Source organism: Micropterus salmoides, unplaced genomic scaffold, assembly GCF_014851395.1.
Source record: "Micropterus salmoides isolate LMB-PRFRI ecotype aquatic unplaced genomic scaffold, ASM1485139v1 Ms_hic_scaffold_8, whole genome shotgun sequence".
Lineage (NCBI taxonomy): Eukaryota > Metazoa > Chordata > Actinopteri > Centrarchiformes > Centrarchidae > Micropterus > Micropterus salmoides.
Window position 1 is genome coordinate 17,251,314 of NW_024044570.1, and position 25,708 is coordinate 17,277,021.

The 25,708-nt window shown below is 39.4% G+C and overlaps 2 protein-coding genes, 1 long non-coding RNA gene and 6 other non-coding genes across 10 annotated transcripts; 8 read left to right on the forward strand and 1 right to left on the reverse strand.

Moving 5' to 3' along the window:
• Positions 1–476: 476 nt before the first annotated feature.
• On the forward strand, positions 477–9,610 carry rpl4 (ribosomal protein L4). Its single transcript, XM_038706124.1, has 13 exons — positions 477–517; positions 1,981–2,690; positions 2,866–3,046; positions 5,803–5,922; positions 6,548–6,720; positions 6,867–6,973; positions 7,226–7,364; positions 7,654–7,778; positions 8,230–8,359; positions 8,643–8,799; positions 8,996–9,079; positions 9,264–9,384; positions 9,481–9,610. The coding sequence occupies exons 1-13, from the start codon at positions 477–479 to the stop codon at positions 9,550–9,552; spliced, it is 2,160 nt and encodes a 719-aa protein (XP_038562052.1). The 3' UTR covers positions 9,553–9,610.
• LOC119894481 lies at positions 7,069–7,168 on the forward strand. Its single transcript, XR_005442942.1, has one exon. It is a non-coding gene; the product is annotated as a small nucleolar RNA SNORD16 (small nucleolar RNA).
• On the forward strand, positions 7,471–7,570 carry LOC119894482. Its single transcript, XR_005442943.1, has one exon. It is a non-coding gene; the product is annotated as a small nucleolar RNA SNORD16 (small nucleolar RNA).
• LOC119894477 lies at positions 8,846–8,916 on the forward strand. The gene has a single exon (XR_005442939.1). It is a non-coding gene; the product is annotated as a small nucleolar RNA SNORD18 (small nucleolar RNA).
• Positions 9,126–9,192, forward strand: LOC119894478. The gene has a single exon (XR_005442940.1). It is a non-coding gene; the product is annotated as a small nucleolar RNA SNORD18 (small nucleolar RNA).
• A 1,165-nt stretch (positions 9,611–10,775) lies between the features above and the next one.
• On the forward strand, positions 10,776–11,501 carry LOC119893613. The gene is made up of 2 exons (XR_005442824.1): positions 10,776–11,020; positions 11,200–11,501. It is a non-coding gene; the product is annotated as an uncharacterized LOC119893613 (long non-coding RNA).
• Positions 10,791–10,861, forward strand: LOC119894476. Its single transcript, XR_005442938.1, has one exon. It is a non-coding gene; the product is annotated as a small nucleolar RNA SNORD18 (small nucleolar RNA).
• On the forward strand, positions 11,062–11,128 carry LOC119894480. The gene has a single exon (XR_005442941.1). It is a non-coding gene; the product is annotated as a small nucleolar RNA SNORD18 (small nucleolar RNA).
• A 13-nt stretch (positions 11,502–11,514) lies between the features above and the next one.
• Positions 11,515–24,931, reverse strand: map2k1 (mitogen-activated protein kinase kinase 1). 2 transcript variants are annotated; one of them, XM_038705887.1, is made up of 11 exons: positions 24,656–24,931; positions 16,527–16,737; positions 16,191–16,337; positions 15,879–15,956; positions 15,654–15,705; positions 14,577–14,701; positions 12,664–12,835; positions 12,390–12,454; positions 12,219–12,277; positions 12,042–12,087; positions 11,515–11,957 (listed from the first exon to the last, which is right to left on the reverse strand). In XM_038705887.1, the coding sequence occupies exons 1-11, from the start codon at positions 24,745–24,747 to the stop codon at positions 11,844–11,846; spliced, it is 1,161 nt and encodes a 386-aa protein (XP_038561815.1). In that variant the 5' UTR covers positions 24,748–24,931; the 3' UTR covers positions 11,515–11,843. The 2 variants fall into 2 exon arrangements, with proteins under 2 accessions (XP_038561815.1, XP_038561813.1); XM_038705885.1 differs by having other exon boundaries at positions 12,664–12,871; positions 24,656–24,930.
• Positions 24,932–25,708: the final 777 nt, after the last annotated feature.

Below are 25,708 nucleotides of genomic sequence, written 5' to 3' on the forward strand. Positions count from 1 at the left end.
TTCCATGTGTACTTACTATCAAACCACAATCCGAAATACTTAAATTCATTTACTTTTTCCATTGGCTGTTGATATAGTAAAAGCTTTTCTACATGACACCTACGCTTGTTTGTGAACACCATGTAACAGGATTTGCTTGTTGATATTTTAAATCCCCACTTAAATGACCACTTCTCTACTTTCCCTAGTGCTTTCCTAATGTTCTCTAACACATATGTCTCATTTCTTCCTCTCATCCATATGGCCCCAGATGTCATGTTCTTTTCTTCTTCTTTTTTGTTTTATGGCAGATTGCGACTTTTGAAGGTGCATATGGCCACCTACTGTACCCGAGTATGTAGCATGAACTATGTTCGTTGGGACTACTTTATATCATCAAAATTAATTAAATAAATAGATAAACAAATAAAAATAAACAGCCTAATTTAAAAAATCAAAAAACAAAATCCTATTACATATCCCTGTATTTTGGTGGCATGGTGGTCCGGTGGATAGAACTGTGGCCTCCTAGCAAGAAGTTTGTGGGTTCAAACCCCAGTTGCCCTGGCCTTTCTGTGTGGAGTGTGTATGTTCTCCCCGTGTCTGGGTGTGTTCCATCTTCTTCCTAACCTTCCAAAGACATGGCCTAGGTTGATTGGACCCTAAGTTGTCCTTAGATGTGAGTGTGACTGGTTGTTTGTCTATGTGTGGCCCTGCAATGGATTGGCAGGGTGTACCCTACTTTTTACCCAATGTCGACTGGGATTGGTTCCAGCCCCCTCTGCAACCCTGTGCACAGGATAGGCGGTTGACGATGGATGGACAGCTTCTGTGGATCCTTTACCCCTGTGGCTAATAAACCTTCAAGGTTCCACTTCCTCCCTGCCTGACTTATCTTTTGATTTAGCCTCATCCTGTCATCCCCATTTCCTACAGTCGAATAGTACATGTTCTACACTTTCCTTGGACCTACATTCTAAACTTTCATCTGATTGACTTTTGCCCATTAAAAACAATGGTCTATTTAACCCTGTATGATCCTGGTTAAAACGCTCTCCACTCTGCCGTTCCTTCTAGTCACACCCTGTGTATTAACAGATTTTTGCAAACTGTAATATTTCCTTCTACTTTTATCCACATCCCACCTGTCCTGCCATTTCTTCATTATTTCTTTTTCGATTATTGCCTTAGCTTCTCCTTTTCCAAAGGGTATATTTATGACATTGTTTGTCCTGATTGTTTTTTAGCTATTTTGTCTGCTCCCTCATTCCCTTTTATTCCTTTTATTTACCTACGTGGGCAGGTACCCAGCAGAATCTCACATCTATCTGTAGTCTCTGTAGTCTAAATAAACTTTTCTAGCATTAAATCTTCTCTACTAGATTTCATATTTTGAATACCATAAAGCGCTGCTATGGAATCAACACGCACCACTCTGTCTGGTTTTGCTTCCTCTACCCACTACAGTCTTACAATAATCACCATCATTTCTGCCGTGTACACTGACGCCTGATCAGGTAATCTTTTCCCAATGCTTACATTCATTGTTGGTATATATATTCCTATTCCTACCTTGTCCTCTTCATCTTTAGATCCATCTGTATACATATATAAGTATTTGTTCCTTATGTTAACTACAGGGGTCCCTTACATGCACTGACTGGAGTATTTTTGATGGTGACCTGGATATAAAAAATGACACCGTAACTGACTACATCAAGTTCTGCATGGCAACCACCATCCCAGTCAAAACTGTAAGAAAATATCCCAACTCCAGACCATGGATGACCCACCAAATAAAACTCAAACTCAAAGAGAAACAACAGGCATTCCAACGCAAAGACTGGCTCTCACTCAGAGACATTAACTGCTCTGTGAAAACAGAAATAAAAAAGGCTAAACTAGCATACAAGGACAAAATAGAACAAGATTTCAGCAGCATGAACACCAGACTGGCATTCCAGAAAGTCAAAACATAACTGGCACCACGTCAAAATCTAGCACGCCTGCACCCATTGACCCCAACTCAGTCACCAGAGACCTAAACAATTTTTATGCCAGGTTTGACAACAGGAACTTCAACACTGAGTGTGAAAGATTGCTCAGGAGCCTACCCACCCCTGAGCAGCCACGCTTTATCTTCCCCACAGTGGAAGATGTCTACCAGCAGCTCAGGAGGTGCAAAACTGGCAAGGCCCCTGGCCCTGATGGGATCACTGGAAGGCTGCTCAAGAACTGTGCCCTGGAACTCTCTCCTGTACTGCACTCACTTTTCAAAGAATCACTACAAACTGCAACTTTCCCCACTCTCTGGAAAACAGCCACCATCATCCCTGTCCCCAAGAAATCCCGCCCCTCTGAACTGAATCAATACAGACCAGTAGCACTCACCTCAATAATCGCCAAATGTCTTGAGAAACTGGTACTGAACACCATCCTCCCGGCTGTCTGCCCACAGCTGGACCCCTACCAGTCTGCCTACAAGGCCAAAAGAGGAACAGAGGACACTGTAGCATGCCTCCTTCACACTCTACTACAACATCTGGACTCCTCTGGCCATTATGCCAGGATCCTATTTGTAGACTTCAGCTCTGCCTTCAACACAATTCAATGTCACACAATGATTACTAAACTCCACCACCTCCATGTGCCAACTCTCCTCATTCGCTGTATCCATAATTACCTCAGTGACAGACCACAGGCAGTGAAGGGTGGGAAGCACCACATCCACCACCATTACTGTCAACACTGGATCCCCCCAAGGCTGCGTCCTGAGCCCCTTTCTCTACACTCTGTGCACCAATGACTGCATTAGCCCTTCTCCCATTACAAAGTACTTCAAATACTCTGATGACACAGCCATACTCGTCCTCCTCTCTGACACAGAATCAGTTACAGCATATCACCAGTCCATTGCACACTTCACACAGTGGTGTAAGGACAGTAAGGACAGTCACCTCCTCCTCAATGTCACCAAGACAAAGGAACTCATCCTGGACACACCCTCCACCCCTCACTGCCTCATCTCCATAAACAGCCAGCCAGTAGAAATTGTTGACAGCTTCAGGTACCTCGGCATCACTACGGACAATAAACTAAGTTTTGATCACCACATCACAAACATACACAAACAATGTCAACAAAGACTTTTTGTCATTCATAAACTCAGGACTCTATCAGTCAAACCACACCTACTGCTTCTCCTGTACCGTAATATCATTGAACCCATCCTCTTGTACTGTACTACCTGCTACTTCACCATGCTCTCTCTCACCAATAAGAATAACTTTCTTAAAAACACCTCCTCCAAAATAATAGGTCTTCCCACTCCCAACCTGCCAGCCCTCATTAATACCGCCACTGCTCATAGAGCAACTACAATAGTACAAAATCCCAGCCACCCTCTCAACTCATGCTTCACGCTTCTCCCATCTGGCCGTAGATACTCTACAAAAACGCACGCTTCGGAAAAGGTTTTGTACCCTGCGCTATAAGAGCGTTAAATTCACAGACAATTAATGATGTCACTTTTGTGTTATGTGTAGATATGTGTATATTGTCCATATCTGTGTATATATGTGTGTACTATACATAGTTTGCATGTAGAATTCATATTGAAGTTGCTCTTTGTACAGACTGTGAAAGCAAATTTCCTCCACTGAGGACAATAAAGAATGAATCTGAATCTGAATGTACTGACTTACCAGATGTCTAATCCCACTCTCTTCCCATTCGCTTATTAGTTCCAATATATTTAAGTCTATCTCAGGTTTTGGAAATAACCATATAGGGATATTACTAATATGTGTAGGGGAGTCAAACCAGGTATTGTTTCATCTATAGTCCTCTGATTTAGTCTTTGTTACCCAGCCAAAGCCATTACCTTTAAAAGAAGTATGCTCCCAACACTCCTGAATAACAGTCTTTGCTTGGTTTTCATAACCACATTCACGTAAGCGACACCAGTATGTAAGCATGAGTTTATCTCTTCTCAGGTCTGAGGGCACTTCTCCTAACTCAACCTGGATTGCTTTAATTGGTGTTGATCTCATTGCACCTGCACAAATCCTCAATGCGTTGTTAGTAACTCTATCCAACTTCAATAAATGTACTTTAACTGTTGCTACATATACACAGCATCCATAATCTATTGTTGACCTCATTAGAGCCCTATACATTAATGATTGTTTATTTGGTCCCCTGTCTTTCCCCGCAACTGCTCTCATTGCATTTATGACTTTCTTGCATTTTGATTGCACCTTTCGATGTATTTTCCATGTTCCCCTTTGGTCTGACCACATACCCAGATATTTAATGATGTACTGTTATATTCTGACCATATAACTGTAGGTTCTGTTTGTCTATCCCTTTTTTTGTGGTAAATATCATATGGCAAGACTAACTTGGACAAAGCTTAAAGTCCTAATTATACCTTTCCTATTGCTTCCTTGATTTTACTTCTCACCCTTATGGGATCTCATCCTCTTGTCCTGATGGCCCCATCATCTGCACACAGAGCTGACCCAATCCTTCTGTCTAGATTCATAAAAATATCATTAATCATAATATTACATAAAACTGGACTAATAACACCGCCTTGTGGAATTCCATTAATAATTTCAAATTGTTCAGATACTTCTGATCCCACTTTAACTCTAAATCTTCTTTCTGACAAAAATAAAACCTACCTCTAATTCCCATTTTGTTCAATTTAATTAGTAACCCTTCCCTCTCCATGGAATCATAAGCTTTTTCAACATCATAGAACGCAATACTCATTATTTCTTTAATTTTAAGTGTTTTCTCTATCTCGTTGCTTACTTTCACAACAGCATCCATTGTGGAACACCCTTTTCTAAACCCACTTTGATATGGTTCATATAATCCTCTATGTTCAAAGGTGTAATTAAGTCTTCTGACTAGTATATCCTCCATCCACTTGCATAGATGTGATGTTAGGGTGATGGGTCTATAATTACCAGCATTATTAGAATCTTTCCCAGGTTTATTAAATGGTAATATTAACGCACTCTTCCAGCTTTTGGGCATTTTACCTTCTTCCCATATCTTATTAAATAAGTCCAATATTATCTGTAACACTTTTTCAGGTAGTTTCTGGAACATGATGTAAGTCAGTTGATATTCTTCTGTAGCAGTATTTCTAATACCATTTAATACAATCACTATTTCATTCAAAATAATTTCTGCATCCATAGTACTTTCCTCACTATCTTTTTTAATAAACACATTTAATAAACACATTAAACACATTTTCCTTAAGAACATTCTCTTTATGTAGTCTATGGATATCATCTAAATGATCACCACTATGCACACTAGCAAACTTCTTTCCCAACATTACCCTCTAATACTGGTATTTTAGCATATACTTTCCCCCCCACTCATTTTCTTCAGCATTGACCACACCTCTCCTAATTCACTCTGACGACATGAGGTCACAGATCATGACGTTTTCGTTAAAAAGTTTAAATATCAGAAATTAATAAATAAAGTCAGCAAAGTGTATAAACAATATCATCACACATACACTAGAAAATATAAATAAACTAAACCGTAGTTTTTTTTCAGATGTTTAAAAATGTTTACTAAGAAAATAGTTCGACCTTTACGTTCATCCTCCGCCAACATGGCGTAAAGAAATAGTCCCGAATGTATCAACAAACTTTAAGGTGGTTCTGTTAAACCGTCGGAATTTGATTGAAAATGATAACGCAAATGTTTGTTACATTCATACAAATTTTATCATTGTGTTTCTTTGCGGTAAGCAAAATAATGGTGGAAAATAATCTGTCGACGGAAGTGATACTCGTCGAAGCGGAGGCATAAAGCATATTGGGTAGATTACCAACTTCCTTTTTTCTGTGGCCGCCATAGCGAGTGGAGCGTGGTTCCCGGCGAGCCGAAAAGAAATTACCGAAAATGGTGAGAAATAACATTTATATCGTTATTATCATGCTATATAATACGTGGGGGTTATCTCGTTCGTTGTATGTGTCAAGTAAGTCCGTATTATCTGTTAGTTAGCAACTAAAATTCAGTTTTAATGTAGCAGTGGATTGAAATGCTCCCGGCTAGTGAAGCTAACACGAGGAGCCATTTTGGACGAGCAGCTAAAGTTGCTCAGCCTTGATACACGTGTGGTTATCGATTCAGTTGTAGGTCGGTAACTTAACAAGCTTATTTAGATATGACATATGTATCGTACTGGTCGTAGATGCTACTCGATGTATTAAAGTATATAAACTCTCGTAATGGTAATACAATCTGCAATGAGCTGACAAGGTAAGTTAACGTTTCAAACTGGCTTAGGAAGCCACGTTAGCAGAATCGAGCTAAAGCGAACAGTCGACCAATTTGTCCAAATAGACTTTTAAAGTTAACGTTAGCAGGCTGTCAACTCGCACATGCGAAATGTGATGATTTGAATTATTTAAGAATTTGTCTTGAACAATTCTATAACTGCCACTACAATCTTATAGAGTATCTATTACCATCTCGAAATCAACGTTATGTATCTGACTGAAGATAAATTCGTTTTGCATCCTAGGCCTGTGCACGACCCCCTGATTTCGGTGTATTCCGAGAAAGGAGAATCCGCAGGCAAGAATGTTGTCATGCCTGCTGTGTTCAAGGCTCCAATTCGCCCTGATGTTGTGAATTTCGTTCACACCAACATGCGCAAGAACAGTCGCCAGCCCTATGCAGTCAGTGAACTGGCAGGTGAGTGTATATGTCTGTCTTGAACTGGCATGTTAAGGCCTGGCGTCACTGTTATACCGAATAACAGTTTTCAGGATTTCTCATGTGTTTACAAATCTGATGTATTTTGCCTTTAATCTAGATGTGTAATTGTGTGTTTATTTCAGGCCACCAGACCAGTGCAGAGTCCTGGGGTACAGGAAGAGCTGTGGCCCGTATCCCTCGTGTGAGAGGTGGTGGTACTCATCGCTCTGGCCAGGGTGCTTTTGGAAATGTATCCGTTTACCAGAATTGAAGTGTTAAATTATATTCCTCCCCTTTTTAAAATAATTTTGTGTGTCAAGGCAGATTAAAACTGAAACGAAGACTTGCAGTGATGGTGTAATTTGCGTCTGACTCTGTGACCAGTGACAGAATGCCTACTGTCATATGCTGGCACAGATGGCTGACGAACAGGAGTGTCTGAGCAGGTATTAGGTACTTGTGTTACTTCAGGAGATATCAACCCTCCTTGACTTTGATCTAGATGTGTCGTGGAGGACGCATGTTTGCCCCCACCAAAACCTGGCGCCGCTGGCACCGCAGGATCAACACAACCCAGAAGCGTTATGCCATCTGTTCTGCTGTTGCTGCCTCTGCCATTCCTGCACTTGTGATGTCCAAAGGTAAGCCACACAAACAATATTTCTGAAGGTCAAAACTGGTGTAAAGTCTTTAGACATATATTTTATAATGTTATGATTAACATTAAGTACAGCTTAATATTTGACTTGCTATGATGGTGTAATTTGCGTCTGATCCTGTGAACAGTGACACTTGCCTGCTGTCTCTATGCTGTCACAGGGAACTGATGTGTGTGAAATTCTGAGCAAGCTCTGGTAACACTAGTCTTCTCACAGCCACAAGAAGGTTGAGTGTGGGTATCTTTGGTTAACATGATGGTGGTTCCCTTAGGACACCGCATTGAGGAAATCCCAGAGGTCCCACTAGTGGTTGAAGACAAAGTTGAGGGCTATAAGAAGACCAAGGAGGCAGTGCTCCTGCTGAAGAAGCTTAAAGCCTGGAATGACATCAAGAAGGTAATTTTAAATTCTTAACACACTATTAAGGAATACGTGATTTTGAAACTGAAATACTAAGGGCATTATGAAGTTAATGTGTTGATTTTAACTAGAAGGATAGGTGTGTGTGTATCCATCCACTATGACAACTGTAGGAATCATAGGTATTTTTATACAATTTCCCCTCAACTTAAGGGGAATCCTTTTTTGAACCTTTAAAAATGACACTTAACTCAGCCTGTACAGCAGCAATCTTGTTTAATTTATTTTTTCATAAAACTTTAGAGAGATTCCTTCGCTCTTTATACATTAATTCAAAAAGCCTTCAAGACGAAACCTGTTACTTTCAGAAGAATTAAGAACAGTTCTTCTGCCTGTGGTATCTGCTTACATTTAGTATATTTATTAGGGATTACTAGGTTTCTTTGTTTTGTTTAATGGCATATTGGAATAATCTTTCCATTCTCAGGTCTATGCCTCTCAGCGCATGCGTGCCGGTAAGGGTAAAATGAGGAATCGTAGACGGATCCAACGCAGAGGACCATGCATCATCTACAACCAAGACGCTGGTGTCACCAAAGCTTTCAGAAATATCCCAGGTGTTTGTTCAAATGTCAAATTAATTACTTGTTAGCTAAATGGATATCAGAACATTATCCTAAAGTCTTTAATGTGCAGCAGTGTATAGTTCATATTCAGTGGGGTTTACAAACTCATAAAGATAAAAATGGGACAATGGTGGCAATCCTTAAGACCCCAGTCACTACATAGCTCCACATTTATGCAGGTGTAAATAACTCCATATTGCATTTATGTAAACTTTAAATTCCTTATTTAATGAAGCAACTAGAGAACACTAAAATATTGTGCTGTATTATGAAGGCATCACTCTGCAGAACGTGAACAAACTGAACCTCCTGAGGCTCGCCCCTGGTGGTCACGTTGGACGCTTCTGCATCTGGACTGAGAGCGCTTTCCGCAAGCTGGATGATCTGTATGGCACCTGGCGTAAACCTGCTTCCCTGAAGGTCGACTACAAGTGAGTATTTAAGAAAGCAGTAGCACAAGTTAAACTGGTGTTCACATTACAGTGATGATCTTCCACTTCATGGTCCGTGTTTTTGAATGTTTGTGATATTTAAGAAGTTCTGAGTTTGAACAACACAATTAAGTTGCAAGTTCACCGTTTGCATGATTTGAAATTTAGTAATTTTATTCTTAATGCCTTATTCCAGCCTGCCCATGCATAAGATGACCAACACAGACCTGAGCAGGATTCTGAAGAGTGAGGAGATCCAGAAAGCACTTCGTACACCCAAGTAAGCACGGCTCACTTGATGGTCTTGACATTTGTTTTAAGCTTGTCAACTATGATGATGTTCCACTTCAGGTCCGTGTTTCTGAACCCTGATTATTATGGAGTCCTGAGCGACACAGATTATTACAAACTTGTAGTTTAGCAGAACTTGACCTTGTTAAGACTGGGTTATATTGGCATTACAGCAAGAAGATCAACCGCAGAGTGCTGAAGAAGAATCCTCTGAAGAACTTGAGGATAATGCTCAAACTGAACCCTTACGCCAAGACCGCAAGACGTCATGCCATCCTCAAGCATGACCCAACTGTAAGAACCTAAACAAAACAACAAAAACAAGTTGGAAGCACAAATTGTAGACTTGAATTGTTGATTGTGACTTTGAAATCTTGTTTTTCTCCATAGATCAAGGCTAAGATGCTGAAACCCAAGAAGAAGACTGGAAAGAAGGGCGCACCTGCCAAACCCAAGGCATAAATCTATACTTACAGACTGGCGTTCAGTGATAAATAAATCAGTTGTTTCAAATTTTTCATTTACAAGACTATTTATTTCACAAAAACTAATAACGACTTTAGCCTGCTAGAGCTACTAAGACAGAAGGTAGAGAGGAATAACAAGCACAAAGTGTAAGCAGCATTTGTTATGCTTACCGTAAAAATTTGATCATTGGAAAAGGGTGGCTTCTCAGGCAGGTGTGCAACGTAGCCTAAAGTATTTTTCAATTCGTAGTTGGTTTCACTTGGCATATAGGTTTCTGCACAACATTTTTAAATCCATTTAAAACTAACTTATTGGAGGACCATGGGGTGTGGGGTTTTCCTAGACACAGAACAGGTCTCACACTGCTGTACTGTTGCTGGGTGTCGATGGCACAGGTACACATGGTTGGAAATTGAAATGCATAGATAAAGTTAAAGGGCTGATTTGCGCTTGAAGGATGTCTGATTGTTTGCATCCACATTGTATAAGTGTAGCAAACCTAGCTGTCTTTATATATAGTCTCCTCCATTATAGAGGAATCCTTTTACTGTGTTTTACTCAAAGATGTAAACATGGAAAGCAAAAAATGGCTGCCATACAAGTGGAGTAAACTGTGTCTGGGGTAAAATTGCGGTATGGGTAAGATGAGGTATCGCAGATGGAACCAATGCAGAGGACCATGCATCATCTATAGCCAAGGTGCTGGTGTCACCAAAGCCTTCTGAAATATTCCAGGTATGTTTGTTCAAATGTAGAGGTCATTACTGTTAGCTGAATGGATGTCAGAATATTATCTTGAATCTATATTTAATACCTAAAAATGCATAGTTCTTATGCAGGAGGAATTACAAGCTATATAGTAGGACAGTACTGTGACAGGCAGGAAACTGCTATGAAGACCCCATTCATGTGCATAATTCATGTTGCAGTTTTCTGAATGTTGTGCCATCAGTGCATGCAAGTTTTTTTTTTTTTTTTTTTTAAATAAACTTTGAAATTAAAAGAAGCAACAAGATAACACAACATGAATGTTAAATTATTGTGCTGTATTATGAAGGCATCACTGCAGAAAGTCCAACTGCCTGCCCCTGGTGGTCACGGGTGCACCTGGACAGAGTGCTGTCTGCAAGCTGGATTAGATGTACATCACCTGGCGTAAACCTGCTTTTCTCAAGGTTGATTACAAGTGAGTATTTACGGTGTAGTAGCAAGTTAATCTGCTGTTGATTACGTCACAATGATGAGCTTCCACTTCATGGTCCGTGTTTTTGAAACTTTGTGATATTTACGAAGTTCTGAGTTTGAACAACAAGTTAAGTTGTAAATACAGTTTTCAGAATTTGAAATATGCTAATTTTATTCTTAATGCCTTATTATTCCAGCCTGCTCATGCACAAGATGACCAACACAGACCCGAGTAAGATTCTGACTAGTGACATCCAGATTGCACTTTGTACGCCAAGTAAGTGGCTCTCTTGATCTATGATTTTAGCTTGTCAATGTCAACTATGATGATGATCCACTTCAGGTCCGTGTTTCTGAACCCTGATTATTATGGAGTCCTGAGCGACAGAGATATTATAAACTTGTAGTTTAGCAAGTAGTTTACTTTGTTAAAACTGTGTTATATTGCCATTACAGGAAGATGATCAACCACAGTGATGAAGAAGAATCCTATGCAGAACTGAAGATAATGCTCAAACTGAACCCTTAATGTCAAGACAGCAAGAAGTCATGCCATCCTCAAGCATGACCCAACTGTAAGAACCTAAAGTTCAAGCTTGAAGCAAATATTGTAAACTTGATGTGACTTTGAAATCTCCATAGATCAAGGCCAAGATGCTGAAACCCAAGAAGTCCGGAAAGGTGGGTGAGCCTGCCAAACCCGAGGGCATACATCTACAGACTGGAGTTCAGTGATAAATCAATGTTGTTTCAAATGAGTCTGACCGTTCATTCAGAATTTTCTTCACAAGACTTTATTTCACAAAGATTTTAATCTGCTGGCGCTAAGGACACAAGGTAAAAGGATTATCAAGCACACAGGTTGAGCAGCATTTGTAATGATTAAATAATTTTATATTTAGAAAAAGATGGCTTCTCTGGCAGGCCTGTAGCCCAAAAATTGTTCAACTCAGTTAATTTCCCTTGGCATGTAGGTTTGTACACTAAAATACAACTAGTAATTGCACAACATTTGTCATTTAATTCTCTGTATAAACATACATTTTACCCATAATACAAATCCAGTCATTAGAGAAACTTCGGCTTGACGTAGACCGGTCTCACATTGCTGTACCGTGGGTTGGTGTCACGGGCTGATTGAGTCCAATGGTACTGCACAACCAGCCAGCAAAGTCAACCTGCTCTGCCTCAGACTGTTTGATAAAAGAATGTACCTGAAGAAAAGGAAAGGTGTATAAGATGGCTAAAGAGCTGAAGCTACAATTAGGAAATGAGAACTGCTAAATATACTTGCTCACCATCAGCTGTTTCAGGTCTGCTCTGTCTGCAGGATTCTTGACCAAACTGGAATGGAAACACAAACTGTCTTAAGCATTTTTACACCACTAGGTGGCATAAAGTGTGATGGGCAGATGTGGATTTTTCCCCATTGGTGTTTGATTCCAGTAAATAGATTAAATATTTCTCTTACATACCATTTATTGACAAAGTCTTGAAATTCTGAGCTAAATATCCCAGGTAGCTTTGGCGGAGGCTGAAAATTTAAAAAGGTCCAGTCAGCACTGAATGGATCAAATCTAACATCAAGTCCATCAAAGGGATTACAACAATGTACACCAGGACGTAGTCATACTGGGCGCACTCACCTCATTGACAATGTAATCAAGCAGCTCAAAAATAGCCATCGGCGGTCTGCTGTCAGATCCGTATGCTGGAGGGAGGGATAAAATAAAAAGGATGTCAGCCTCTCACGATTCAATATGTCCTCTGCACTATTCATAATTCAAAACTACCAATAGATGTCAACTGATGTTGTAATCTAATGTGGTAAAAATGTTTCACTCAAAGTTGCTGTCATTTAAAAAAAAAAAAAAAGCCACTGCAGAAACACAGGACAATGCAGTGTCGTCTCAAACTTACAGCTGCCTGGTCGCCCAGGGGGCCGTGGCTTTGGGGAGGACTCACTGGAGGCTGCCTCCCCTTCCACTGGAAAACCAAAAATCTGTTCCAGTTCCTTAGCATCTGGTGGTGGGATAGGGAAGCGTCCAATGGCCATTTCAACCAGGGACAGACCCATACTCCAGATGTCCGACTGAACAGAGTAATGGGTGCCCTGTAAACGCTCCGGCTGTACAACACACATGCAGTTATATCACTAATGTTTCCAAAAAAGTTGGCACGCTATGTGAAATGTAAAGGAAAAATGTGTGGTGATGTGCAAAACATTGGAACCCCATATTTAATTTCAAATGGCACAAAGACAATTTATCAAATGTTGAAACAGACACTTCTGTTTTGGAAAAATAATATGCACATTTCGAATTTGATGTCCGCAACACGTTTCAAAAAGTTGGGACAGTGGCAACAAAACACTGGAAAAGTTGTGAAATGCTAAAAGAAAACATGTCACGATTAATTTGGTCAATGGGGGTGCGCTAGTTCACATGGCACAGGCAACCTGCACATTTGTAAAGGACACTTTAATGCGGAACAACATATGCATACAAGTAGATGATTTCAGGGAGGGCCTTGCTTATTTCAGCAAGACGATGCAATACCACATTCTGCACGTATTACAACATCATGGCTCCGTAGAAAAAGTCTGGGTGCTAAACTGACTTGCCTGTAGTCCCGACTTGTCACCCACTTAAAATGCCTCAAGCAAGAATGGAAAAACATTCTACTTCCAAGACTGTTCGAGTGTTGTTAAAAGAAGAGGTGGTGCAACAGAGCAGTAAACATGACCCTGCCCCAACTTCTTTGAAACATGTTGCTGGCATCAAATTCAAAATGGGCATATCATTTTCTTAAAACATTTTCAGTTTCAACATTTGATAAGTTGTCTTTGTGCTATTTTCTATTAACTATGGGATTTTAATGTTTTGCAAATCATCCCATTATGGTTTTAAATACATTTTACACAGCGTGCCAACTTTTGTGGAAATGGAGTTGTACTTTACCTACCATTACTGAGTTTGTATAAGTGGAACATTGCAGATGAAATACAGCAGCATAACAAGTAACAACATGACAAAGCAAATCTGACATTCATGATTAACAGTGACATGTACGTGCAAAATCTAAATGGATCACACTTGTTTAGGCACATGTTCCCGTGCAGTGTACACAGCAATGAGAGTGAAAGTCTCTTGGCTTCAGACAGACAATGGAGAGAGTAAAATTTAATGAATACTGAGTAACCAGATTTAGTCAAATGATGCATGCATGCTAAAAACAAAAAATGAATTTACATTTGTCACATCAATGGCTATTGTGTTAATAAAATTACTAAGTTGGGGATATTATCAATTTCATTTGTTTTTGATAAAGCAACATACACTGAACAAAATTATAAACGCAACACTTTTGTTTTGAGCTGACTGACGACCTGTCCAGGGTGTACCCCGCCTTTCTCCTGATGTTAGATGGGATTAGTGGATAAGGATAAGTGGTGACGATTGATGGATGGATAGATCATGAGCTGAACTCAAAGATCTAAGACTTTCTCTATGTATACAAAAGGCCTATTTCTCAAATATGTCAAAATCTGTGTTAGTGACCACGAGATTATCCATCCACCTCACATTTGTTTACATGGGGGTTACTACTTTTTATGTAGCTATTGCTGAAAAAATATATGGCCTCCTCGGCATGAAGCCTTTGTATAAAGCCAGTCCCAGTTGACTAAGTCATCTGAATTGGGAATCAATTCTAAACTGTGGACTTTTGTAGTCTTATGCATCTGAGACTTACTTCAATTGTTTCAGGAATCCTAAAGCCTAATGTGTGAATGAGAGCAGCAAGAAATGAGGAGCGTGTCCATTTGAACTCACAGACATGTAAGAGCGAGTGCCCACAAAGGAGTTGGCCATGGAGTCTATGAGCTGTCCACTCACTCCAAAGTCACACAGCTTGATCTCACCGCGGGAATTCACTAGGATGTTAGAGGGCTTCACATCTGAAGGAGGGACATGCAGAATTTAGCAGGACATGGTGGGCAATTGTTCAACAGGGAACAGAAAGCACCGCAGAACAAACTGCTGCAAAGGCTTGGTGCATGTTGTGCTGCTTGTCGGTTTTAACATTTCCTTTCATCATTCATGTGTACAACAAGATATAGTCTATGCATCTTAAATAAGGAATTACTGTAAGGTAAAGATATCTAAAGCATTGTTATTTAGTATAGCATACCTAAGGACTGGTATTTGTTTATTTAGAGGTCATTTAAAAGTTGGTAAAACCTTTTTATTTATATACAGTACAATGAGTTTTAGTAAAGACGTTTTATAGAGGACTTTGGTTTTAGGCAGGTGTGGAAAAAATGCTGTAAAGTAAGAATGCTTTCAAAAATATACATGTTGATAGATTATCAATTAACAAAATGTAAAGTGAATGACCAATCCAAATCAAATCAATTGGGGTCATTGTCATGCTGCAGAATAAATTTGGCGGCCAATCAGATGCTTCCCTGATGGTACTGTATGATGAGAAGTATCTGCCTTTACGTCTCTGCATTGAGGAGACCATTAATTCTGACCAAATCCCCAACGCCGTTTGCAGAAATGCCCCGAGTTCCTGTGTTTTCATGCATGGTTGAGTTGCTTGGCCTTGTTGAAGGTATGGCTTTTTGGCCACAAGTCTTTCATGAAGGCCACTAATGAGTTCTCAGATCAGATGGGTGTACCAGGGCCCCACTGTTTTGTGCCTGTTCTCAGCTGATGCCACTGCTGGACGTCTTCCGATTGTCACACCAAATATTGATCTCATTTAGATTTTTCTTGTCTTAACTCACTTTGCATTTTGTTAATTGATAAAAATAATCTAAAGGATTCTTACTTACATTTCTTGCACAGTACTGTATAATATGAATGCAGTATGTACAGTATATAGTAAATGAAAAAGGGATTGACCTCTGTGCATGATCTTGTGTTTCTCCCTCAGGTAGGAGAGCCCTTTAATCACCTGTAAAGACAAATATTGCATATCAGAGTAGTAAGGATTTGGATTATTTGGTAGTGCAAAAGAAAGAATGTACTGGTGATAAAAAAAATACAAATATAGCAAACAAAACAAATATATCTGTAATGTGACGACCAGAGCATGAAACGGGTAGGAGAGGTGTTGGAGCTACCCACAGCGATGCTGACTTTGCCAAGGATCTGTTCTGGGATCTTGCCTGCCTTCTTCAGTGACTGATCCAGGGAGCCTCCATCCTATATCCAGCGGGGATGGAAAATATGGAGAGAATATACTAAAAGGGCTCTTTTAAATTCTAAATATAATTTGTAGAATTCAACACATTTAAAGCAAAATTAGTTTCTTTCAATACCAATGAGATATACATTGAAGAAACAAAAAGCCATACACTTTCAGCATAGCATGTAAAGCAGCACTCAAAGTGAATGCTGTGTAAATACACTGGCAGTAAAAATATTAGAGATAAGTACCATATGCTCCATGCAGATGCTGATTTCTCCATCACTGTAGAAAGCTCCATAGAAGCCCACAATGTAGGGGGAGTTACACTCATGTAGCACCTGAAGCTCCCTGATGATCTGGTTCCTAATGGCTGGTTTGATCTCCAGGTGGATCAGCTGTAACACAGAAGACTTCAGGCTTCATTTATGTTCTCAGATCTCACAGAACATGGAGATACAATCTGGTCACACACACAAGAACATAAGACAACACTACTAGATATAGTTTTGGCTGAACTGGCAAAAATATATTTTTTCCCCCAGTGTCTTAATTAAAGCCGTACCTAGAACCAGCCATCAGCTTACCTTCCTCGCCATAATCAGACCAGAGGGTCGGTGGGAGACCTTGAAGACGACTCCTCCGTTGCCGGCACCCAGCTCACAGATCTTCTCAAAGTCATCGTCCTTCAGCTCTCCCACTTTCTGCTTCTGTGTCAGAAAGGCCTCCAGGCGTTTCCGCTGCTGCTCATCCAACTCAAGCTCTTCTAGTTTCTTCTGCAGCGCCTCTAAGTTTGTTCTTAGAAAGGAGATAAAGAAAGACATAGAGAAATATTCATATATTATTAATGTATTTTTCTCTAAATAAAAAGTCCTTGAGTCCATTCAGACAGAACCTTTGATGTTCATTCATGCATATGTTCTTAACGGGAAGTACTGGCTCTCCCCCCAGGAGACATAAGGCAGTCCACGGTGTGTCCAAATCTACTGTCTGTTACATCTGTCTGTATCTATTATATTACTGAAACCTTGGAGAAAAGACAGAGCTTGGTTTGCCACAACTACTACCGCACCCCCCTCTGGCAACAATAGCAACCAAGTAAAGAGGTAGCAGGTAGATAGAAAAGGTCGCAGGGTATTTTTCAGTGTTCCTAATGTGAGGTAGCTCAGCATTCCTCTTAGCACTGACGCTCCCCCAATGCTGTTGTCATGGCGATGCATTTCCTTGAGAAATCAATTATGGAGTGAACTCTTCCGACTTGCTTCTCTTTGGCCTCTCCTTCCCCTCCAACTATACTGTTGCAAAACACTGTACGTACAGCTTTTATCATGGACTTGATAAGAAGGTAATGAGTCATGTTAATTCAACTGATTAGATGTGAAAGAGCTTTTCACTAGCAAGGACCACATCACAACAATATGTTATTTAAAGGTTTAATGGAAATTCAGATTGTAGCCTATAGATGTGTGAGGACTGGATGGGTACGGGTGATGGTGGAAGAAGGATGTCATCTGTTAGGCTGGTAGAAGAAGACTAAGTGCGGGAGTTTCGTCTCGGACATGTTTTCACCTGAAATTAATATGGGCCCCCAGACGGTACCTAGATGAGACATGGGAGAGATGTGCACTGGATTCAATAGAAGGCAATAGGAGAGGGGGGGATGAAGGGATGTGGGTATGGATGAACAGAGGGAGGGATGAGGTGGGAAGGTGAACGGATGAAGGGAAGGGAAACGGAGGTTGGGTCAAGCAAGCCGAGACAGCAGGATGAGTAGACCAGGTATAGATAGGCTTTACAGGTGATTAGCGGTGTAACAAGTTAAATTCATGCCTGTGAACTGATTTTATGTTATTAAAAAACAAAACAAAGAGTGTAGATGTCTGTTCCTATAGACTATTAGAAACAAGGCACATATTAGCATTTTTGAATGTTTGTTAATGCAAAACTAAAAGCATTGTGCTGCAACAGAATAAAACTAAGGCATTTCATATGCCTGCAAGTGTACAACCTACTGTAAAGTGCTCGATCGTCTGCTGCTAACAAAAAAGAAGATCTTTAATTTAAGTGCTAGTCTTTCATATGTACATTATAATATGCATATCTGATAATAAGACAATGTTCTTCAAGCTCTGTGGTAATTATGTTCTTTTAAATCTTTGTACTTGATCATGACTCAGTGGAGAGCAGGGCAGTATGCACTCCTCTCCGTTGCTTCACCACACAGCAAAGAGAGGGTTAAGTGGTTTTATTTTTGACGGGAGGCCTACATATCCATGGAGACGAGGCGCTGAGTTTGAGTCGGCTGTGGGCAGCGTGGGTGTTTTGTCGACAAGAGCTGGGGGTAGAAGAGGCTGGAGATACTGAGAAGAGGAGCAGCCTGAAACACACTCCAAACAATATGTGGGAGGGACCACAGTAGCTGTACACTTCAGCCCCCTTCGCTCTAGGAGCAGGAGGAAGTGAGCACGATGCCGGCCTTTTGTACCCCATTCTCACAATGTCCAAGGACATCCAGTAGATTGTGAATGCAAAAGACACAATATTGCTGCAGCTTGCCATAAAGTGTAGGAAAGAAGGCTGCATTGCTATTAGAAAAAATGTTGAGGTTGTCAGCTAGTCATGCATATAAATTAGAAGCACGACTATCAATGTTTCATTTAGTGATTGTCAGTTATTCGGGATCCAAGGAAAATAGATGATCATATGTTATAGTATATGTAATCGTATTGTCTGATGATTTCATGAGGAAGGCATGCTTTTATTCTGCAAGAAAACAGTGCTTAAAGTGAAGGGAAATGAATGCTTTTAGAACTGGGTGCATATCTTTGATTATAGCAAACAAGTACCACATTGTGGTGAAACATGATACAGTGTACGGTATCTCACCAATGAAGAATTAGCACCACAAACTATGGCTGCCATATGAGTAAATCATTGATTTCCTTTTCTCACACACACACACACACACACACACACACACACACACACACACACACACACACACACACACACACACACACACACACACAGCTTTATTATTGGATTTGTGTTCAAATCATATGTGTCAATATGAAAATTAATATAAATATATATATATATAAATATAATAAAATTGTTACAATATGTTCTAAAAACAAACACAAAGGAATGGACAATAGCACTTTTCTGATTGATAAAGCTAAAAACATTCCCTAAAGAACACAGGCATATAAGTTTGGATATATGCAATAGGAAGAGCTTATCAAAGAGTTCAGCAAATAGTAAAATGACTGAGCAGGTCCATCCAGAACGTGTTGTTGTTTATTTGTTCTTAGATCTCCTCTGATAATAGTACATGCTTGGCTGGCATCATGTGGGCCACTCAGTACACTTCTCCCATGGCTGCCGGCCATTTCACACTGAGAAAGCATTTTGTGGGGTGGAATGGCAATTCCTTCTCAGCAGAGTGGATTGGTCTGGTTTTAATAAGAGGCTCATTGATTGCATTAAGCTCATCTGCACATAATATGCATCAGATCCTCCTGTGTGCAGGTCCAAATTATACAAAATAATGTGCTAATTTATAACTGTCTGTTTTTAAACATGAGCATGTTCTTTTCTCTCTATTCAGTTAGAATATTGTATTATGAGGCTAGACACAATTATTCCTATCTAACATCATTATACAGTACAGGACTCTTTCACAGAATACATTTGACATGTCACTGTAGTAAAATCCCAGGTGTAAATGATTTGAATGATGGCTGAATTCCATTTAGTTGCTTCAGTTTCATGACTGTCATGACTTACTGGGACACTCGAATAGAACAGAGACATTGTTAATGTTATTAGTATAACCTCTGCTTTTCCTACTATGACAAATCAAAATCTCTGCTGAAAAAGGGCCTTTTGGGTTTAGCTATGCTGATAACATAAGGTCATTACAGTAGGTGTACCTATAAGAATGATAGAGGTGTAAGCTGAGAAGAGGTATAATTAGCCAAATTACGAAACAGCTGTGGGGATGAGCCATGGCTGTGTAGGGTCTTAGTTTGCTACATGGTAACCTAGTAACAATTCCGTAACACTGTTTTATACAATTTTGTTGGCTTTGAGGGTATTATAGAATAACAAACACCTGTCAACAGCTACAGCCTGTAGATCCCTAAATTGTTGATTTTGTTACCATTAAAGTCACAAACTGACACACAGAACAGCAGAAAGTGCTCCCAGAAAAAGATACCGCCTGCTTTGACATTGTAAGAACCCTCTTCTTCTCCTCTTTACTATGGTGGCCCCAAACATACACACCCATCCTATTATCCCACATGTGAAGCAAAGGCACCTGTCTCTTTAAATTAATACCTCCTCACTGGTTTGCAAATGTTTGGCAAAGTTCCAACTCTCTAAAAACAAATCAACCTTCCACCTTTTGGTTCCTTATTGCCCTTGCAGAGCTAATATTAGGAAATAGTCAATTTCTGGTTGAGATATGAAAGCAGTGTCCAGCAATCCTAAAGCTCAAAACATATCCAAATCAGCTTCCTATATATATTCCTGAGTAGCTGCAGATCAGCCATAGGCTGTCTGAATGGTATTCATCTAGCTTGTATCTGCAAAAGCAAACATTAAAAAAATACAAAATAAATCTTCCATGCTTAACATTTATACTCTACTATGGAAGTGGCCATTCATTGGCCTGCTCATCCATAATACCTACAAGTTCAGATGCCCATTGGTCACCTCTTACAACAAATTATAAATCAGACATAAATATTATTTGTTTTTCGTTTGGGCTTTAACGAAGATTTATGATGATAGGTCTAGACACTGAAAGTGACATGATGAAGAAGGTACTTCAGAACACATTGGTCTGGAATTTCTCAAAAACGCAGGAATTTAAATGGAGGATCAATAATTGGTCTAGAGTCTAGACATAAACCTCTCACCCAATAATATATTGAATAAAGGTTAATGGATTTGGCTCCAGCATTTTCAGAGTGTATTCATCCTAGAAAATAGAAAATGTATTTGCTACCCATGTCAATATACACATTTATTAATAGATACAATTTAACTTGTAATATTGTAACTGGGTACCTATACCAGATTTTATCCCCTTTCCTTTTTGAAGTAGGCGTGGAGGAGTTTTAGTTTTATGCAGTGTTAAGAAACTAAATGTGTGCAACGTGTGAGGGCCTGCAGACCAGTCATTAACCATCACTGGTCTGAAACAGGATTTGCTTTCCCATCAGAGCCTCAGACGGCTGAAAGTGGGGACCTAGATAAATCTTAAAACGTTTTTTTATGGAAACGAGGTCTGAGTAACACCAGGCTTTCTGTCAACAGTGTGTCACAGTGCACAATACAACAGTATTACTGGATACACACACACACACACACACACACACACAAATATCTGATTCCTGATTGTTGCCGTTTTGTGTCAAGTCACGTTGCTCCTCGGCCTCAGCAGTAGGAATGTGCTGCTCAGCTCCAGCCAAACATTATGCCATCATCAAAAACTTCTACAGAGCAAAGCCAAGGCACAACCACTCTAACACTACTAGCGCGCTGATCATCCAACATAAACATCACTAACATCAGCTAATATTGTATACAGGACTAAGTCTATTCATTATATTGAAATGTCTCTCTTCAATTTCCAATTTAAAATGAAATGTTACAAAATCATGTTTTCATCAGATTTATGGTACTGTTATGATATTTTCTGACCAATGTTAGCTAATGTCAATTAGTATCTTCCACTGAATTTGTAGAGCTCAAACAATTAGTTGATTAACTGACTTGTGGATCCACAGAAAATTAGTTGGCAAGTAATTTTATTCTTTTTAAAAAAGCAAAAATGTTAATGGTTCCCACCTCATGTAAATGTGAGAATTTGCTTAAATAACAACACACTTTGTGTTTTTGACTGTAGCAATTGGGAGATGTCACCTAGCTTTATGAATGAAAATGTTTCACTGTTCTGACATTTCATAGGCCGAACAAATAATCGATCAATCAAGAAAATACTTTCATAGATTTATTGAAAATAATTGTTGGTTGCAATTTGTACTAAAATGCTGACCTGTAAATAGTGACACCTAAACATTTGCTGCGGAATTATATTTAGATTTAAAGCAGGATTTGATTTGAGTTAATTGCTTTTTAAGTAATTCATTGCAAAAGACCCAGATGGCCTTCAGATATATGATCTAACGAAACAATGAAATATTCCACCTCTACAACAAATCAGAAAACCAGCAATCACAAAGAATGACATGTTATGTAATTCTCAACTGATCCAGCTTGTTGCAGGACTTACTGGGCTTCTTTCTGTGAACTGAGAACTATGAGAGCATGGTGTCACAACAATTTAATATCTCCATTACTGTGTTTTGTCAAAAGCTGGTGGGAACTGGCCTACGCAAAACCTCTTCAACATACAGAGATATCATTCTACAGGCTGCCTCCTCACAAAGATCAATCTCTGACTAATCACTGTCCACACAAAGTGGGCAGTTCGAGTGACATCCATGGTGTCATCATCCATGACACCATGAGGAGATGACCTGAGAGCTGCACATTATAGACCTTTGCAAACATTTTGACTTGTCATAGCAGGAAAAGCACAGGTGAAACAAATTTTGTTAACGATGGCTCAGTTCCATCCAAGCAGCAACCTCTGGGTCTGAAACCATTGTGGAAGTGCCCTATACTTGCAGTCTTTCAAATGGCCAGCAGGGGCGAGTCCACTAGTTGCAAAATAAAAGTCTGATTGCATTGGAGTCTATGCCAAAATGACCCTACTTCTCACTTGATTTATTACCTCCATAAACACTTTCCATTGAGTTAATGGCTTCAATCGCTGGTTTCAACTCTTCTTCAATACAACATAATGTTCAATTAGTTAATTAAGTTTCCATTTAGAGTAAAATAGATGACAAATCAGGGTGTGCTTCAGAGCATATGTTATTGGTCCGAACTAATTTTCCGCATTATTTTCCGAGTTCCAAGACCGGAAGTGACAAATGGAAAGTCCCTCAATGTCAGAATACTTCTTCATCAAGTCAGACAAACTCAGAGGACCCTGAGTTCAGAAAGCAAGATGGCTGCAAAGAGCATCGACTGTAGTAAAAGCTGTGGTATTCAAGTTTTTTTTTTAGCCCTTTTGTCTTTCCAATTTAGTAAGCTGTATACACAATACTGTCTTACTGTTGCCTATTGGTATGTTGCTACGATCCTGTTAGGTGTGAAATACAGCGTAATGTGTTGTTAATCGAATGGAGCTGCTAAAACTGGCTAAGTTTATGTTGCTAACAACAAGGGTTGCATGAAACGCAGGTTTCCTTGTTTTTAAAACAGATGTCAATCTGAGTCCTGAGCTCCAACTTCCAAGGTAAATGGAGCACAGCAGAAGAACATTGACCCTTCACAGTGTGTTTTCAGTTCATGAAAGTTAATTGTAACACTTCTGGTCGCCTAGTAATTTCTTGTTCAGTGGTCGGTTCTACTAAAAAACATTCTATGGAGTCGGCTGTTCTTTTTTTCCCCAGTAAGTGCTTTTTTTTTAAAGTCTGTTTTTTGCTAGCCAAAAGTAACATCTCCATTAATATGCACCTTACTAACCAAGCTAGCTAGCTCCACCCCCTCGTCCAAATATGGTCACTTCTAGTTCCAAAAAACCAAGATGGCAATGGCCAAAATGCCGAACTCGAGGCTTCAAAACTGTAGTCCACAAACAATGGGTGACATCATGGTGGATACATCCACTTCTTTTATACAGTCTATGGTTCCATCATACTGTATGTCCCAATAAGCCGTGCCAGCTCACCTAAATGGAATGCAGCCATGTATAATGTTATTTATTTCTTTTTTTTGTATAATGTTTAATTAATTACACCCATGATTTTCCTGTTATGACATGCCAACATGTGGGCTGTGAAACAGGTCTATTTCCAATGATCTTTCGATTTTGTAACTGAAAGTAAAAATAATAATTAACTGGTATCATGAACATTTTAGCAGCTGCAATATTTAGTGTAAACCAGTACAATTAACCGCTGGTATTTATTAAGCAAAAATGCCAAAAAATCGACTGGCGCCAGTTGCTAAAAATGACGATTTGTTGGTTGGATTTTAGTTGCTTATGAGGGCTGAAACAATTGCATCATTAATCGATTAGTCCACTAGTCAACTATTATGATATGATCATTTCGGTAATTTATCAAGCATAAAATACAATACAATTCATATTATTGTAAAATGACTATCTTTATGTTTTGGACAATTAGTCTGACAGAAAATACTGTTTTAAGAGCTAAGGGGTATTTTTCTTTAACTATTTCCCTACATTGTACAGTCTATATGATTAATCGAAAAAAAAAACAGCAAATGGTTAATCAATAATGAAAATGTAGGTGCATCACACATAATTAACGATTTGAAGGTTTCATCTAGAGCTCTGGGAACTTAGATAATCAATTATTCGACACAAACACAAACACACACACTCACACACACACACACACACACACACACACACACCTCATAGAAAGACCTAAGAAATAAGTTTACATATACTGTAAAGAGTTATCTATATATTGCAGAGTTGTCATGAGCTTTTATAGCATATTGAACATAAATCTGGCATACATAACGCATCTGACAGCCGTCATCAACATTTCTCATTCACCAGTCGGGATATCAGTAGCAGATAAATGTTGACACTCACTCTGTGGCTCCAGTGCCGTTGATCGTGTTTCCATCTGGGATCGGGTTGAGTTGGATCGGCTCTGGCTTCCTTCTCTTCTGCATCTTGCACATACACAAAAAAAACCAAGCTGTTGTAGAAACACACGACCTACAGCGGTTTGGACGGAAAGCCGAAGAAAAAGAGCTCTGCTATCAAAAAAAGGCAGGTCAGACAGGTTAGTGACTGAGTAAGACACACAGCAGCGCAACCATGAGCTGGAGGGTCTGATATTCTCCTTAATGGGTGGACGTGAATGATCAGGGAGATGAAACGTCACAAAAATATTTACATTCGTCTTCCGGACAGCGTGGCTGTAATTGGGACAGCACGCCCTCTGCTGGCAATATGTGCTATTACCATGCTGACGGCACACATAATCTAAAAGAACATTACTTGCTACTTGTTATTTACTTGACTATTTCCTTTTTATACAATTTTATACTCATACCTTTAATTACCAGTTACGTTTTGCATTAACTTTTTTCATACTGTTAGTGTCCAAATTTGGTCATTTAGAATTTGAATTTTTGTTCCTTTATGGGTTTACCACTGACCTTAACAATGATAAAATCAAGCAGTATAAATAAAGCTAAAAAACTATGCTCCAACATTACTCTACACCTCCAGGATTTTCTTCTCTAACAGACTGGTCACGAACCAGTATTCTCGTTTGAAAACAGCCCTTTTAAATAATTTCACCATATTCTTTATTCCACGTTATCATCAGCCTCCCACAAATCCAGTGACACGTTCTGTAAATTTTCTGCTGTTCATCTACATCCTTAATACTTCCCTTTGTACATTTGGTACATTTTATTATTGTTGACACTCTCTGTGGCTGTTGAGAGGATTAAAAGAAGCTGCTGCTGATTATTTTTATATTGCACAAGAGGTCTGACTTTTACAGGAGCTCAGACTTATGCTCACCGGTCCCAAACTTTCTTTTCTTTTTCCACCAGTGCCCTGCTTACTATTTATACAAAAATAACAAATCTCCAACAGCTTAATAAACAAAGCCATTCTGTCAACTTG